Source organism: Magnolia sinica, chromosome 16, assembly GCF_029962835.1.
Source record: "Magnolia sinica isolate HGM2019 chromosome 16, MsV1, whole genome shotgun sequence".
Lineage (NCBI taxonomy): Eukaryota > Viridiplantae > Streptophyta > Magnoliopsida > Magnoliales > Magnoliaceae > Magnolia > Magnolia sinica.
This window is the reverse complement of record NC_080588.1, coordinates 28,695,201-28,713,851: the sequence shown is the minus strand read 5'-3', so window position 1 is coordinate 28,713,851 and position 18,651 is coordinate 28,695,201. Positions and strand designations below refer to the sequence as shown.

General features: G+C 37.9%; 1 protein-coding gene across 2 annotated transcripts in view; it reads left to right on the top strand.

The window, feature by feature from the left end:
* Window positions 1-1,461: 1,461 nt before the first annotated feature.
* The window catches only part of LOC131229220 (uncharacterized), a 33,671-nt gene continuing 16,481 nt past the window's right edge, over window positions 1,462-18,651 (top strand). Inside the window, exons 1-3 of one of the 2 annotated variants that reach the window (XR_009163217.1) lie at window positions 1,462-1,757; window positions 13,690-13,763; window positions 13,850-13,929. Coding sequence is in view for 1 of the 2 variants with exons in the window: in XM_058225113.1 (XP_058081096.1) it covers window positions 1,658-1,757; window positions 13,690-13,763; window positions 13,850-13,929 (254 nt within the window). In the remaining variant the exon portion in view is untranslated. The remainder of the gene's footprint in view (window positions 1,758-13,689; window positions 13,764-13,849; window positions 13,930-18,651) is intronic. The other variant, XM_058225113.1, reaches the window with a different exon arrangement.

Sequence of the window (18,651 nt, the reverse complement as noted above, 5' to 3'; positions counted from 1 at the left end):
CCACCATGATGTATATGTTTTATCCACGGTGTCCTATTTTTCCAAATCATTTTATGCCATGAGCCCAAAATTGAGACATATCCAAATCTAAAGTGGACCACACCACAAGAAAACAATGGTGATTGAACACCCATCGTTAAAAACTTTATACGGCTCACTATAATGTTTATTTACCTTCCAATGTATTTCATTAAGTCACACAGACCCGGATGATGGGAAAAAACAAATATCAACTTCATCCAAAACTTTTGAGGTCCCTAGGAAGCTTTTAATGGTGGGCGTTCAATCCCCCCTCCACATGAGATTTGGACCTTCTTCATTTTTGGGATCATTCACTAAAACAATATGGAAAATTGGGTGGACAGCGTGGATAAAACACATACATTAGGATGTGGGCCACACAATACTATCCAATAGTTAGGGGCTACTAGCATCGTCAGTACGCGATTCAGATCCACTTATATGGGGGGGACTCCTGACTATGGGGCCCACCATGATGTTTGTGACTGCATCCATGCTGTCCATTCGTATCGAAAGCTCATTCTTAGGCATGATTCAAAAAATGAAGTAGATCCAAATCTCAGATGGACTATGGTACACGAAACAATGGTAAATGACAATTAAAAATTTCTTGTGGGCCACAAAAGCTTTGGATTATGATAATATTTGTGTGGTCTCTTCGTATAGGTCTTTTGGACGTTAACAATAGGTTGGATGGCAAATAAATATTTGGGTGGAATCCATAAAGTTTTTAATGGTAGGGATTCCATCACGACTGTTTCATGCGGAGACAGGGCAAATGTATTAAAATAACATATTTCAAATATTTTGGACATGTTCTTCTAGACTCAAAACTTAATTTTCTGACTTCATATTCAGATTTCAAATTCAGGCTTTAAAATTCAGATTTAACAAATAGACCCTAAGTTGTTAATTGATTGATTATTGCTATCACAATAAAAAAAGTCATTTTAATAAAAGGTATAAGGAATTCATTAGAAAGATGAATCATTTACTTCATAATTTTCCCGTTCTTTATTATAAGTGACTTATAAATGGCTAAACTACCAAGTTTTTAGTAACGCCACTTGAGGTTAAAGGCATTTAGTTTGGATCCAGCCACATCAAGCTCTGGCATGCCAGCAATGCACCCCCTATATTAACGATGAATTTTGAGCCATTCGGTTCCTCGACATAGACTAGCAACGTTCAATTGGGAAAGAGGTTTTTTTCACCAACTTTCAGGCTAGCTGAGTCAGCTCGCGTTGGACCTGGGCTCAACTGTTTTTTTCAGGTTCCGGCTCGGACTTGCAGTGCTAGATCCATGTTGGGTTTCGGATGCGTCTAGGTTCTAAAGTTTCGGGCCTGGCCACGGCCTAGATTGGTCCGGCTCAAACCGGGCCTTATGTTAATGGGTTGGGCTGGGTAGACCCGAACCAACCTGCACATGAAGTTCATTTTGAGAGAGAGAGAGAGAGACTGATGTTTGAATTGGGTTCTGCGCAGGGAGGAGAGTGTGTCTGAACTGGGTTTTGCACAGGGGTAGAGAGAGAGAGAGAGAGAGAGAGAGAGATTGATGTTGGAATTGGGTTTTGCCTAAGGAAAGCGAGGAAGGCAAACATATTCATATAAGATAGATCAGGAGGAGGAGAAGAAGATGGAAGGGATAGCTTCAATAGCTCTGTTACCATCGGGTTCTATTTCAGGCCATTTCATCCAACTTCCTCATTCCATTTGCTATGCCCTCCATGGCATCGGTATACCATCTTATGCATACATTCCTTCTTGCATTTCCATCTCTTCATTCACTTCTTTTCTTGTTATTTGTTATTTTTATTCCTGAGTAATTTTCACATATAACTCGTGATTTTTATGTGGACATTCTCCTTTTTTTTCCTTTATTTATTTATTTATTTTTGTTGCTATATTGCATATGATTTGTTGCCTGTATTTGTAATGGATTGATTTATTGAGGGTTGAAGGGAATCAAAACTTGCAACAATCTTGGAAACTCATGCTGTGTCGCCATTTCTCTACTGATAGCTGTTAGTCTTTCTGATCGGTTATTTTATTTCAGTTTAGTGTTGATTCATTCGACATGGGATTTCTTTTTCATTTCTTTTTCTTAAGGTGGATGTTTATTTTTGCAAATGGGTGTATGTTCTTTTCTTCTTCTTCTTTTTTTTTTCTTAAGAATTTTTGTTGTATTTTTTTCATCTTCTCTCAGGCTCACATTGATTCAGTTTGATCAACCAAACCATATCTTCTTTCTTTTTTAAATATGTTCCAATTGGGTTTTTTCTAATTTGCGCTCTCTCTCTCTCTCTCTCTCTCTCTCTCTCTCTCTATATATATATATATATATATATATATATATATATATATATATATATATATATATATTCTGTTTATTTACGTAGGACTGATTCGTTATATGATTGTGGGTATGGAAAGTTACCATGATCTTGTGGAGAAATTCATGCTATTTTCCTATTTCTATTGCTATGTTTCATGTGGACTCCGTAATTCCGTTTTTTGTAGAAGATGTAGACGGATGTGCATGTATATGCATGCATGAGTAATTGTGTAGAAATCTCATATTCTTTTGCTCTGGTGTACTATATTCTGGTGCCCCTGCTGGACACCATTTCTGTTTTGCTTATTATGGTTGATTATAATGATACTAGGGTGAGGGAGATTCAGTTAGTCTCTCTTCCCAAAATCCTCTATTCTTCTTCTTCTTCTCTCCATGTGAAAGCCTATAGTTATCGTGTTGAATCCTTGAACATGGGTTTCCTATGGGTTAAAACTAAAGGCGCAGGGGTCAGTGCTCCAGTTTTCACACAAGAGTAGTTCTCATGGTTGTATGGATGTACTTATCCGGTGCTTCATTTTGTCAAACTAATTTTCACTAAATTTGCTTGTTTCAACATTGTTTTTTAGGGTATATAGTTTTAATGACATGTAATATGGGTAAATAGGGCCTTTTCCTTTAAAATTCTTGTGGATAGTTTATTTTTACTTTTGGGGGTTTTTTTTTTCTGTCTTTTGAGGGTTTTAGAATTTCTCCTTGATTGTCTATTACTATTGGACTTCCAAATTTGGCACCCTTTTGAGTTGGTTAAGGGCCTGTTTGGATTCACTAAAACATAAAGTGAGGAAATGGCATTTCCATTTTTTGTTTTTGTAAATTTCTTGAAAACACTGCTTGCCATTTCCCTCTCCTTTCATGAAAAAAGTCCCTTTTTGTTTCTTTTCCCATTTTTAAGAAATGCCATTTCCAAGAAATTGAACTTACGCCTCATGCTTCAGAGGGGTGAGTGCTATGCTACATGCCATTCACTATTTAAAACACTGGTTAATAGATTAACTATATTCCTGCAAGTTAGATGCTAACTAATTGAGGCCTAGGTCTAGTTGCCATGTTAGCTCAGTTTAGTTGAAATTTCCAAATAGCTATTGTTCTAGACATGTTTTGGAATTGTCTTGACATCATTGTCATAGTTGTCGTTGTCGTCATCTTCATCATAATCTTAGACTTTCTCCATTAATTTGGGGTTTTCTTTTAGATGGTGTATAGGCAAAAGTTTTACATCGGCTGTGTTCTAGACATCAGCCTTCTTCTTCTACCTGAGCTTCTAGAACTGCCTTGGTAGTGGCTCATATTGACACCACTCACATTCCACTACACCCTCGCACCTACTATTGACCCCCAAGACAACTATTACATGCACGCTTCAACGAGCAAGCAAACAGAGTAGGTCATGGAGGAGCAGTTAGACAAACTGCTATGCATGAAGAGGTGGCCAAGCAGTGATCAAGGTTGGCACTTGCAATGAGATCTCCTAGATTTGTTAGAGAAGTTGGTGATGAGATCCTTGAAAGGAAAATGCAAAGATGCTTTGGGTCGAGATCAGAGAATGACACAAAGTATGACACCGAGCAATCGACTATACGGCAGAGGAGGCCGGAGAAGAAACACATAACGCACAAGGCATGCCAATTTCTTGCTTCCATTAACTTGACAACTAGCACAAAGCCTTATACAATGCTGGGACTGAAAGTTTTCACAATATGCTTGGCTTTCAGTTTGTATAAGTTGGGCCCATGGTTCAATGATCCAAACCATTGGCATTATGAGTTTCATTGTGGATGGCCCATGCACCAAGAATCTCCTCAATGGGAAATTCCTATCCTTTCAATTGATAGACAACAAATATAAAGCTCTAGAAAGAAACTAAAGCACTAGTTCAGATTCCTTCAAAAAGGCCACAATTTTCAATGGCCAAGACATTTTAATATGGGGTATTTTTGATTCATGGGCAGTCCATGATGAGGAGCAGTTTGGATCATTGAATCATGTCCCGTTTGTAAAAATTGAACAAATCCAAATTCAAACTTTCCAGCTGAGCATTGTATAACTACCTCAAAACCTCAACTTATCTTGATCAAAGTTTTAGTCTTTTAGGTCTAGTCCTTGCTAGAGTTAATATTTATTGGAACTATTCAGTGTTCCAAATATTGGTATCACTGTGTCATTGATACTGAAACTTCTAAAAGTTTAAAAAATTTCAAATATCGTTGATATTTTCGATAATGTTGGCGATATTATCAATATCAACAATATTTTGAAAAGAATCCCTTATGACAGTTCATTGGCATTGGCATTGGCAATACCATTGATAATTTCCCTGTGGTTCTGAATATCGGTATCGGCGGGCGTATTTGCCCTTTAAAAAGAGATACAATACAATGTCGTGTACTTGTATTGGGCCTGTATCGGATAGATTTTTTTTTAGCAAAAAAATATCAAAAAATATTAGACAAATAATAATAAAAGGAGATATCCAAGAATTTATCATATTTTTTGTGTTTAGATTGTGCATTCAATGATGTACTGTGTCAATCAAGGGACCACACTCAAAACGTGGATCTCATTCAATCATCACCCAAAATTTTGGGTCAACATATTCTATGTATAGCTTTCTGTAATCTATTTAAGAGGATGGAATCTTACAATGAGGCCGACCCAGAATTGAATCAAAACTTGATTTCAAGATCTTAACATTTTAGATTTATGTAGAAATATCATGTTATTAGGGCCACAATGCTCTCTTTGAAGTTCGTGCGATTTTCTTTGCGATCAAAGATTTCTTGTCTTAGATTTATAGACTTGTCGCGGCATTCCCATCAATTTTTTATTTGCTGTAATGCAAGAAAGTTTCAGCATCTTCTCTCAGTTCATACAGAACGAGTATACGATCTTCCAAGCAACGTCAGAAATTACTCTCAGTTCATGATAACCTGAGTATTCAGAACATTCAGAAAATTTTTAGCATTTTTCTACTCATTAGAGATATGATCCATTCTTGGTTGTCAATCATAGAAATGGAGAAGTCTGAGGTATTTTTGGTTCGATTTACTAACCAAAATTATACCTCTTAGGCTTTCCAATTCCATGTATACCTTGAAGGCAAGGAATTGTGGTGGCATGTCTCCAGATCTGATTCGTTGCCTACAGAGGATGAGAAAAAAGACATCCTCCTAGCATACTCAAGATGCAAAAATCAAATCTTGGATTCTTGGATCAGTAGATCCTCAATTCATTTTGCATCTCAAACCCTACAAACCGCTAAGGACATTTGAGGATTTTTAAAAAAGTTATATCATCAAGGAAATTTTGCACGTCAATTCCAATTAGAATTTGACATTGCTCAATATTATCAAAGAACTTCGTTCGTTTAAGAATATTATTCAGGCATTCTTACTTTATGGGCTGAATATGACGAGATTAAATATGCTAATGTACCTGAGACCGTTCTGGTTGAAATGCAAGGACTTCAAGCAACTAGTCACTAAGACCAATTATTGATGAAACTAAGTTCTAAATATGAGACTGTTCGGCGTAATCTAATGAGTAGGGTTCCATCTCCATCCTTGGATGAATGCTTGAATGAACTTCTTCGTGAGGAACGACAATTGATGCTTGAATGAACTTCTTCGTGAGGAACGTCAATTGATGAAAGTACATTTGGATCAGAAAACTACAGATGATATTGTTAATGTTGCTTACGCTGCTAAAGAAAAACCTTCTCCTTGTGATATAAGTACCGTGCGGTGTTATACTTGTAAACAATTTGGTGATTATGCCTCCCAGTATCAACATAAATTTTTATACTTACTGCAAAGGAACCGGTCATATCATTACTGAATACCGTAAACGACCTCATAATTGGACTACTCCGAATCGGTTTCCTCGTGCCTATACTCCAACAACTGTTGCATCTGTTCTACAGCTTGTCATTTCATCTGCTTCGACTATTGCCTCCTCCTCATCTTGTACACATCTTGGCTCGTTTGCGTCTCTGACCCTCAAAATGGTCTGGCAATTGATTCTAAATGCCTTTTTTGCACTTGGTGTCTCACTTTTTTTTTAAAAAAAAAAACCCTCCTTTTGCTTGGTATCTTGATTCTAGAGTATCAAATCACACGACATTCACATATGAAAATCTTTCCAATGTCAAAAAATACATTGCCAATCTCGAAGTTCAGACTGCAGATGGAGACAGTCTTCCAATTACTGTAATTGGTGATGTTCTTGGTTTAGTCCCATTGACAAATGTTTATCTCTCTACTCGCTTGACCACCAATTTACTTTCTATTGGCCAACCTGTTGATAATAACCGCAATATCTTATTTTCACATTCGGGTTGTGTGGTACAGGATCGGATGTCGGGGAATGTGATCGCGAAGGGCCCTAAATGTAGACGTCTCTTTCCTCTTTGCCTTTCTGCACTTCTTCAGAATAAACCAATAAATGATTTTTTTTTTCCCTGTTCAAAATAATTGCCAATTGTGGCACAATAGGCTTGGACATCCAAATTTCAAAACTTTATCGATGTTGTTTAATTCTGGATTGGCGAATAAATCTGTTGGTGTGAAAAATTGTGTTTTTTTTTTTCATTGCAGTACTTTTAAGTTTGGGAAAAGTAAGACCTTTTCATTTCCTACATCCACCACATTAAGTTCAAAATGTTTTGATTTAATACATAGTGATGTATGGGGAATTGCTCTTGTTATGTCTCACGCCCATTACAAGTATTTTGTGACCTTTATTGATGATTTTAGTCGTTTTACTTGGGTTTACTTCTTGCATTCGAAGTCCGAAGTTTTTCATGCATTTAAGATGTTTTTAGCCTATGTCGAAAATTAGTTTTCTACCTGCATTAAAATTCTTTGTTCGGACTCTTTGGGGGGGGGGGGTAGATATGTTTCGGCAGAATTTTAAGCATTTTTGCAACAAATGGGGATAATCTCTCAACAAACATGTCCGATACCCCCTCAACAAAACGATGTCACTGAAAGAAAAAATAGACATCTTGATGTAACTCGGTCTCTTTTGCTTGCATCTTCCATTCCTTCCCGTTTTTTGTTTGAGGCACTTACAACTGTTGTTCATCTTATAAATCAGTTATCCTCTTCCATCAACAATCAAACCCTGCATTTCCGCCTGCACAACACACCCCTATCGTATGATCATCTTCGTACTTTGGTTTGTTTGTTTTGTTCATTTACCTTCTTTTGAATGCACCAAACTCACTGCTCAGTCTTCCAAATGTGCATTCCTTGGATATGCACCCCACCAGAAATGATTCTTTTGCTATGATCCTCAAATTCGTCATATTCGGATTTCTAGAAATGTCATTTTTTTTTTTAACAATCAATATATTTTTTTTTCAACTACATCTTGAGCCTCACGATTCTTTGTTTACTGTCTCCTTGCCTGGTTTTTTCCAATGAAACAACATTTACTCGGTTTAACCCTAATTTTGTGTATCAAAGGTGGAGGGAAGACACAACTACAGGACAGGTCCCTCAAGATCTCTTGTCTGCATTTGATCCAAGTCAACCTCCCTCTTTGCATCGCTCCTTACAACTGTCTAAGCCTCTTGACCGATATGGTTTTACCCATACTACCTTGATGGCTACACTGTCTTCTACTTCTAGTCCCCACTCCTCCCAGGTTGTGCAGCATGAATGTTGGAGACAGGTCATGCAGGATGAATTGTAGGCTCGTAAAAAGAATCACACCTGGGATATTATACAAGGTCCCACATCTATTAAACCGATTGGATGCAAGTAGGTTTATTATATTAAACTCAAACCTGATGGATCTTTGGACCGTTATAAAGCTCGTCTTGTGGCTTTAGGAAATCGACAGGAATACGGGATTGACTATGAATAAACATTTGCACTAGTGGCAAAAATGAATGCTGTTCATATTATTCTTGCCATTGCCGCTTCACAGTCTTGGCCGCTATACCAGTTGGATGTCAAAAATGCTTTTCTTCATGGTGACCTTAAGGAGGAGGTCTATATGCGGTTACCACAAGGAGTACACTCTACTTCTTGCCATACTGTGTCTACTCGGTGTTCCCTTTATGGTCTCAAACAAGCTCCACGTGCTTGGTTTGAGAAATTTAGAAGCTCTCTTCGTGACATTGGTTTTACTTAAAGTACTTATGATGCATCTCTGTTCCTTCATCAAACTTCTACTGGCCTTACTGCTCTCCTTGTCTACGTTGATGATATTCTCGTTGAGAAAAGATGATGATGATCTTCTCCCTGATCCCACCTTAGATCGATGACTTATTGGAAGTTTATTTTATTTAACTATCACAAGACCTAATATGTCTTATACTGTCAACTTGTTGAATCAATTTATAAGTGCTCCTCGACATCTTTACTTAGTCGCGTCCAAACGTTTCATTCGATACCTCCTTGGCACAACCCAAAGGGGTTTATACTTTCCCGCAGTTAATGATCTTACCCTACATGCATACTCCGATGCTGATTGGGTTGGTTGCCCCGAGCCGATCAACTACTAGTTGGTGCATGTACTCTAGCAAGGCATTAATCTCCTGGAAATATAAGTAGGACCGGGTATCAAAATCTTCTACAAAAGTAGTAATGCAGGGACATTTTCACATTGGGCTCGAGTGGGGTCGCCTATGGGATGTAGGGGCACACTCGGGGTGGGCGGGGCCCACAGGGGAGGTCTCGTGTTTGAGACTCCTCACCAGGGGCGATTAATGCGCATTTCACACCTGGCTCTAGTGAGATAACCCATGGGATGCGGGGACACACTCGGGGTGGGCAACCCATGTGATCTGGGGCCCATGAGCCCACGAGGGGGGTTCGGCCGAGGTCCTAACCCATGAGATGTGGAGCCTGGGCTATAAGATAAAGAGATTAATTCGTCATACTCTAACAGTTCGAGCTTTTAGAGCAAGCGGTTAATTGTCTTGCATCAAATTGGTATCAGAGCGAGAGGTCTCATGTTCAAGACTCCTCACCGAGAGTGATTAATGTAGGGGCATTTTCACACCGTGCTCGAGTGGGGTCGCCTGTGGGATGTAGGGGCACAATCGGGGTGGGCAAGACCCACGAGGGAGGTCTCATGTTCGAGACTCCTCACCGGGGTTGATTAATGCGCATTTCACACCGGGTTCGAGTGGGGTAGCCCGTGGGATGCTAGGACAGACTCGGGATGGGTGGCCCGTGTGAGGCGGTACCCATGTGATTTGGGGCCTAAGAGGGGGGTTTGATTGAGGTCATAACCCATGAGATGTGGGGCCTGGGTTATTAGATAAAGGGATTAATTCGCCATGCTCTAACAGTTCGAGCTTTTAGAGCAAGTGGTTAATTGTCTTGCATCAAGTAGAGTATCGAGTTATGTCATTTGCTTGCTCTGAAATCCCTTGACTCCGTGGATTTTTGACTGATCTAGGCTTTGCTCAACCTCATCCTACGCCTCTACATGTTAATAATACCAGTGCAGTTAAAATTGCAAAGAATCCGGCGTTTTATGAGCGTACAAAACACATTGAAGTTGATTGTCACTTCATTTGTGATGAATATGAGCGTTGGGTCATCAGCCTCCCTCATGTCTCCACTAACCTTTAAATCGCTGATATCTTCACGAAAGGACTGCCTCGACCACGCCATCAGTTCCTCGTGTCCAAATTGATTCTAGTTGATTCTCTGACATCAATTTGAGGGGGGGTGTTAATCAAGGGACCAGATTCTCAAAACGTGGATCCCATTCAATCATGTACTATACTTAGGTTGTTTGTTTTAGGAATGGAATTATTCTCCTTCATTATGCCATTCAATCATGTACTATGCTTAAGTTGTATATTTTAGGAATACAATTATTCTCCTTTATTATCCCTTAAATTAGGGATTGTAATCACCCAAAATTATGGCTTAACATATACCATGTATAGTAATCTGTAATCTATTTAAGAGGATGGAATCTCACAATGAGACCAACCCAGAATTGAATCAAAACTTGGTTCCAAGATCTCAACATTTCAAATTTATGTAGAAATATCATACTGGACAACCATTCATTGTTAAGAATAAGAATACTATATATTAGGTTGACTTGCTGTTAGCTATGATCTTGATTTTTTTAGGTATAAATTGTTAATGTATGTCATAAATTGATATCACATGTTGTTAAAATACATATACGAATTTATATCATATGTTATACATTTTATAAACTAATTAATCATTCTCTCAAAGAAATTATGGGGAAAAAATATAAAAAATTTGAAAAATGCTTAAAACATGGCAAAAAATGGATCGAAAATAGAAAAATAATTTAAATCTATTAGTAAATGATGGATCTATATTCAAAACAAATGTACATTTACCTAGATCAATCATTAGATTCATTTTCCAAAAATTATTTTTGAATAAAATAAAATTTTTAGAAAATGCCCAATAACTAACTTGAAAATACAAAAATAAATTAAAAAATTTATTTAATCAATGCATGAAATGTGTAGATCTATAGTATTAAAAGGATATTAATGCATTATTACAACATTTGATGGAAAAAAGTAAAACAATAAATGAATTTGAAAATTTTAGAAAATTCCAGTGTAAATAGGAAAAACTAAAAAAATATAAAAACCCAAATCGACAAGAAATGTGTAGATCTATAACATTAAAAGGCCATTCATCCATCATTACAACATTCGATTGGATAAAGTAAAAATGATAAAAAAAAAATCTAAAATTTTTAGAAAATTTCAAAAGCCCCATAATCAAGAAGAAATGTGTAGATTTATAATATTAAAAGGCTATTCATGCATCGCTACAACATTTGATTAAAAAAAAAAAAAAGAAATATGAAAATTCTAGAAATTTCCAGCATAATAAATAGGAAAAATTGTAGAAAAAAAAAAAAATCCCCAAATCAAGAAGAAATGTGTAGATCTCTAGTATGAAAAGGTTATTCATTTATTATTACAACATTTGATTGAAAAAAAAAAGTAAAAACAAAAAAAATAATAATCTGAAATTACCCGTATAAACAGGAAATTTTTTTCCAAAAATCCACAAATCAAGAAGTAATCAAGCATGATTCCTTCAATTTGGGTTTATGTTATATTTTAGACTCAATTTCAGCAATAATAAATGTAAAAAAGGTATGTTACCCTCTCTCTCTCTCTCTTTTTTTTTTTTTGTATTTTCCCTAGGTCGGGTACGAATGCTTCAATCCGAATAGTTGATTCCAAAAACGAAGTTTTGATCTTCAAATGTATGCAGATCTGGTTGAAAATGGGCTTCGAACACTCTTTAAGGTAAACTAATTGGAAAGGATAAGAGAGGAAAGGGGAAAATCGAAAAAGGAGGGCCAATTGTTGGGTTTTAAGCTCGACTGATATGGACCCTATCAGGTCAATACATGTTCTTATTTTTTGTGTCGAGTCAATTCGCCCCCATATCGCATTTCGTCTCATGCTGCCCATATCGGCCGATGTAATACCGATATTTAAATCTTCCTTGATACTAGGGAAACATTTGTAAGTAGGCGAAAATTGACATAGAATTGGGAAAATTTTCAAAACCCCCGCCCCTAAAAAAAATCCATTTTTTGGATTTTTCTTTTTTTTGATTTTTTTCCTTGGATGATTTCTATCACTCTTGGTTTTTATTGAATTAAAGTTTGGATTTGAGGAGAAATCTCAACTCGAAACGAAGATAGGCCGGAACTCAAAAGTTATGAAAAATCCATGGAAACTTCATGTTCTTTACAAATGTTAGCATGACATGTCTATGCATGATACTCTTGCATTAACATGGATTTGTGGCAAAAAAGTAACATTTAAATTGGTGAAATTTAATTTTTCTATTGGAAAATGTGTTTTCCACTGTTGATTAATGTGGAAATTTAATAAATTAATGAGTGCTAGCTGATCTATTGATTGGCTACAAATTCTATACATTTATTACATGCTGATTTTTTTGATAACACATGGTTAGACCCCCCCTATAAACAAAAAATTATTATATATAGCCATTTTTTGCAATATTTTGATTCCTATACATGTAAACATGTGTCCTTTAGCATCTACTAAAGTTTCACTAAAATTCCACCTGCCTTCCAATGCTTCCCTAATATTTCCCTCAGACAATGATATTTTTACAAGTATCGGGGATAATATCGGCGATATCGATACATGTTTCCATATCCCTGGTCATCGATACATGTAATGATACTGATACTCTAAACATTGGAACTATTGCCATTCATCATCATGCGGGGTCTTTGAAGGGAAAGGAACATAAAGGATATTCAACGGTAAATTAGCATTGAGAGAAATTACCAAAAAGAGAATCATACTGGTGAAGCCAGAGTACCAGGTGTTTCTAGAACCTATTTCCTTTGGGATTGAGTCCTTGATTGGGGGTGGAGGAATCAGGCAAAGGGCTAAAATCTGTTTGGAGTCTCCTCTAGACAGTTATTTGAAGCTTAATTATGATGGGTGTTGGCTCAGTAATCCTGGCCGAATGGGCATGGGTGTCATCCTGAGAAACAATAAGCAGTTGCTTTTTCTGATCCGAATGGTGCGATAGGCTCTAATGAGGTATAAGGCATGTCACTCTGTCAAGGGTTGCCTACATGTTTTGTCCTCTTATAAGTTATAATGGAAGTTTGATAGTTGAAGGAGACTCACGTAATGTCATCAAATGGGCCTCCTTGCTTGAACAATGGCCATGGAAATTGGATTTCATTGTGCCTGAATAAGAGCCTTACCTGCAATGGGAAGAGCTGTATTCTCTAATGTTTAAAGGGGATGTGAATGAGGTAACTGAACCTTTTGCAAAGGAGGGAGTGGCAATAGAGTCACTTGTGATGACTTCCTGATTCCCCCTCATGGTTTTCTTCATCTCTCCTTTAATAAAATTTCAGTCGCTTTCTAAAAAAATGTTTTCTTTTAGTTTTTGGGAACTTTTTATGGTCTATTGTTATATTTCCAACGTATTTCAAGTTTTCTAGATATTATCATATTCTTTTAGGAGAAAATGTGTAATGCTGGTTTAATGTTATCATACAACTGCATGGATATGCCGACTTCTCTGGTTATCCAGGATTAGTAATTTTCACATCTCATGTCTAAGTACTATCAGATGCATCCATGTCTTTCTTACATAGAAAGTAAACAATACTTTAGTATCATGATAGCCATAATACTACTTGCATTAGGTCTTTCTTTCTCCTTGTTTCTAATTTAAATTTTTTTCTGTTGCTCAGTTTTAGGCATATTGATTCTTCTTCTTCTTCTTCTTCGTTTTTTTTTTTTTTTTTTTTTTTTCCTGTTGTTAAAGAATTATCGTGTGAGAGGGAGTGCAGCAGAGGTGAGGACTACCGGTTGATTAAGCTCACATTCTTTGACTATTCTGTAAGACCTGTTCAACTAGTGCATTTTATTGTTGTTGGGGTTCTGTTTTATTGCTTAACTGAAATAACTGACATGGTCTATAACAGAGCAAGAGAGAGCGAGTAGTGGTGGTGGAGTGTAGAGGGCAAGATGCTGCTCGGTTCCACAGTATTGATCATGCCCATGGGTAATCGATCTTCCAGTGAGCAATATATCAATTTTAGTCTAGAATACCATGCTTCATTTTTCTGTTTCAAATTCAAGAAGGAACAGAAAAAAAAAAAAGGAACTTGATTATGTACAACATCATAAATATTAATGAAGTAGAATGCTTCTTATGTTGTGCTTTCGTAGTCATAAGATTGTTTGTTATATCTACAATTCAAATATTTTTAATTAATTCATGTGCGACTAAAAAGCTCTGATAATGAAAATACAGTGGGCTTTCTGTGAATCTTCTACACATTAAAACTCTGACTTGTAGACATTTGTAGTTGAATCTTCTGAGCATCAAGTGATGCAGGACGGTCTAAAGTAGAATGCATGTGTGACTACAAAAATTATCCAGCGAAATAAACTAAGTAAATTAATTGAAATATTCACATTCCACATCATAGTAATGATAATAATAAAAGAAACATGCAATGGTTGTAGACCATCGTCACAATCCTGCTGTACTGTATTCAAATCATGCGTGGATTGGATCCAGCTAGGGATGGGACCTCCAGATCTTACATGGTTTCAATCCATCAATCAATGCAGCTTCTCTAGTCCTGGAAATCAAAGGATTTCTGGAATAGGAACGGCTGGAAAATCTGAAAGAGGGTTGGGATCAATTCTCAGATTTTCAGGGTCAATAGCAAAAAAAAAAAAGTACTAGGCATAGAAAGAGAAGAAGGTTGGAGGGCTAGAAATAGAATTTAGAAGAAGAGAAGATATTAGGGAAAGAGAAGAACTTACTACAAAGAGAAAGAGGAAAGGAGGCACCAAGCTTTCATTAAAAAAACATTATTAGGTTTATAGTAGAAAGTATCCTATTTATAAAATTCGGATTTAAAAGAAAATGACTAAATTACCCCTATAACAAAAGGGAAAAAAAAAACAACAAAGCTTTCTAAAAAAACTAAAAAATAAAAAAAATCCCGCATAATAGATCGGTCTTCTAACTCATCCTACACGTGTGTCCTCCTAATGTGGGGCCTTCAATTAATCCAAGGACATGTGTAAGGCCTTCAAAGTCATCCTTATTTGTGCTATTAACCAGATCTTCAAAATCATCCTTGGTTGTGCCATGAACCATCATTGAGCCATAAAGATGTCTTCATCGGCTGCTTTCACCTTTGATAAATTTTGAAGGGTTTGATGTCCTCATCAACTCCCCTCGGGTAAGAAGAACTTGACTCCGACGAGTTAAAACTTTTGTGCGTCTCGAGAAGGTCCGGATCAATCCGTTGTAGTTCCACTTTTGTAAGCCACGTGGAATCGGATGGTGGTTTGTTCTTTCATTTGATAAGGTACCTTTGGAAGCCCCCATCTCGTGTGGAAACAATCTTCTCATGCACTATCCCTTCAATCTCTTCCTTACTGTCAATTGATGGTGGAAGGGGTGGAGTGGGTTGAGAAGTAAAGTCGGAAAGTGGCCGAGGGTCGGAAGAAGAAACAATGGAAGGGTTAGGACAGAGGACTAGATCTTTCACATTGATCGTTGGATTTATTCCCATTTCAAGTAAAAGGTCTACCTTGTACTCATTAGACCCAATTTTACACAATACTTTAAATGGTCCAGTATTGTGTTGAGGGTTAAATATTGCATATCAGACCCAGTTGTTGCCTAGATTTATGAACATGATACCATTTAATAGCCCATTTTAATCATATTTCTGTTGCAAGGTGGAATTGCGAGCTGGGACTGGATCGGGATGCTAAAAGCATGGAATTAACATTCTGAAGACACCAGAGCAAGGGACACACTCCAGAGAACCAAGACTGAAGAATTTACATGCCAGGGATCCGAGAAAATCAAGTCATTCACGTTAAAGAGGCCCGAAATTGATGAAGAATGCAAGATCACATAGTTCCCGCCATCTGATTGGCTCAAAACTGCATGCATGGCCTAAGGGCCATAAATTAACGGTACATATCAAATTTCAGCTCTCAGATCATTGTAGAAGTGGCCCAACGGACATATCAGCTCACACATCAACAATTAAGGCCCACCTGATGTTTGGATCTGCTTCAAGTTTGGGGTCAACGCTTAAAATGAGATGGGTAAGCAGATGGTCGGTGTGGATTTTGTAGAAACATCAAGGGACGCACTTTATGTGACTGGCGTGCACACAGAGCATTCTCACTTGCGTTACACCAGACCGATACCGCAGTCAAAACGGACGCTGACCGAGCTCTCCCTCTCCAATTCGATTTCTTTCCTGCGAAAGAAACAGGGGGTTGCGGCTGATATTTAGTGGGCCACCACCTTCGATCACGTGGCCAATCCGGAGCGTCCATTCGTTCCAGAAGGTCGAACCGACCGTACAAAAGGAGTTTCTCCAACCCCATGCACACATACTCAAAAGAGTCTTGATCCAACGCAGTTTGGTCGGTAGAACGATATTCTTGATGGGCCACACTAAATGTGACCCGAAGAACACCAACTCCGACCGGTTTTGCGAGACCAATCCAATGGTCGGAATGGATTTATGGACTGACGACTGATCCTAGGCCACACAAAGCATCAGCGAATGCTCTGTTGCAACGTCCGTGAAAACCGGACGCCGCCCTGCTTTCTCGGGCCATTGTGCGACCATGGTGGTGGTCGGATGCATGATCCAGACCATCCAATATGTTGAAAATGTGGCCATAATCCTGTCCATGACGTCTTTTTTGAGATATTTGGAAGAATAGCCCAGCAATCTCGATCGAAACGCAAGTCCTTTTTGCATTTTCTGTTGCTGCGCACGCTGCCGTGCGTAAATAGTACTTGCACACTCCACCGTGGAAAAAACGAGCTCCAGCCTCTGTTTGCAAGACTGATAAAAGGAGAGAGGAAGGCTTGAGAAGGGAGGAAAAGAGGAGAGGAAAGCATCTGGGGAGGCAGAGACGTGGCTGGAAGGGAGTGCTGGATGTGAGGCTGGTTTTTTTCTTCTTTCCTTCTTGTTCTTTTCTCTCTCTTTTTATTTTTATTTTTTCATTTGCTTTGTTCAGCCCATTCATGTGTGGCTAAACCTCTTAGCTAGGGTTAAGAGGTGAAGCCTGTAGCGAGATGGGAGATTATATTTTGTGCCTGTAATTTAAAATTCATAAGCTGAATGTGATTTTTAGTTGATTATTAAAGGAATATTTTTCTTAGTCTTTAATGGTCCGTTGTGACTGAAATTACAATGGGTTTGCAATGGCTTTGAGTATTTCTTTCCCCTTTTTATGTTATGAAGTCAGGAAGCCCTGTTGTTCATCATTGTTCCATGGGCATGGTAGGATGACAGTACCCTTCCTGATCTTCATACATTGTTGGTTGGTTGGTAATTAGTTTAATTCTGTTGTTTACTTTGTCTCCTGGGCATGGTTTGGTGATGGAATCCATTCTAATTCATATACCTTTCATCTCTTTGAAAATTATATCAGAGGAAGTTCAGTTTAAGTTCCATGATTTTTGAAGCAGGCATAAAGATCTCCTTGATCTCTACAAGTGGATCCTCTGAATCCCTAGTTTCTTATTCCCTGAATAATTTAAGTTTTCGATAATTACCCCATAATTATTCCTTAAATTTTATTTGATTTAGATTACATCTTTTGCTAGTTCTAGATCTAGTTAGTTCCAGATCACGTGCAATTTTCGGTCCTTGTGGATTCGACCTCGGTCTCACCGAGTTTATTACTACATCACAACCCTATACTTGGGGAGTGAACATATTGCGAGCTTGTAATTTCTTAGAGGAACCCGGAAGAAGCCGCTCTGGTCTAATCCTAATCATTACATAATCCCCTTCATTAAATTTTGTCCACCTATGATGTTGGTCAGCTGAACATTTATAATTATCATTACTCACATTTAATCGTTGTCTAACATGTGCATGCAAGTCATGAATGTGTCGTGCAAATGCATCAGCTAACTCAGAAGATCTTTGGGTAACTGACATGGGTAACGAGTCAATGGGCATCCAAGGTTTGTACTCTCTAACAATTTCAAATGGACTCAACCCTGTAGATCTATTGATTGGACTGTTGTAGGCGAACTCGACTATAGGTAGAATAAAATCCCAAGTTTTCACATGTTCACCCACTAAGCATCATAACAGGTTTCCAAGGTTACGATTAACCACCTCGGTTTGGCCATTAATTTTGGGGTGGTATGCTGTAGAAAACTACAAACTTGTTCTCATCATGTGCCATAGTGTCTTTCAAAAATAGCTGGTAAATCTGACATCACGGTCAGACACTATGGTCTTTGGTAAACCGTGGAGACGGACCACACCATCGAAAAAGACCTTAGCAATATTAGACGCATCTAAGGTTTTAGAACATGGGATGAAATGCACCAGCTTAGAGAAGCGGTTCACAACGACAAAAATGGAATTGTGCTTTTTAATCGTCTTGGGAAGCCCAAGCACGAAATCCATGCTAATGTCTTACCACGGAGCATGTGGCACAGGTAACGGCGTATATAATCTAGAAATTTTCTTTTGCTACTTCACCATTTGACATGTTCTACACTGCCCTAAAATTTTGGCGAAATCTCACTTGATACTTAGCCAGTAGAAACGATCCTCTACGAGGGCAATAATCTTATCGCGGCCAAAGTGGCCCGCTATCCCTCTCGAATGAAGCTCCTGAACGAGGAATTTATGAAGGGATGTACGGGGAATACATAAACGATTTCCTTTAAAAAGGAATCCATCTCTCAACACGAAATCCC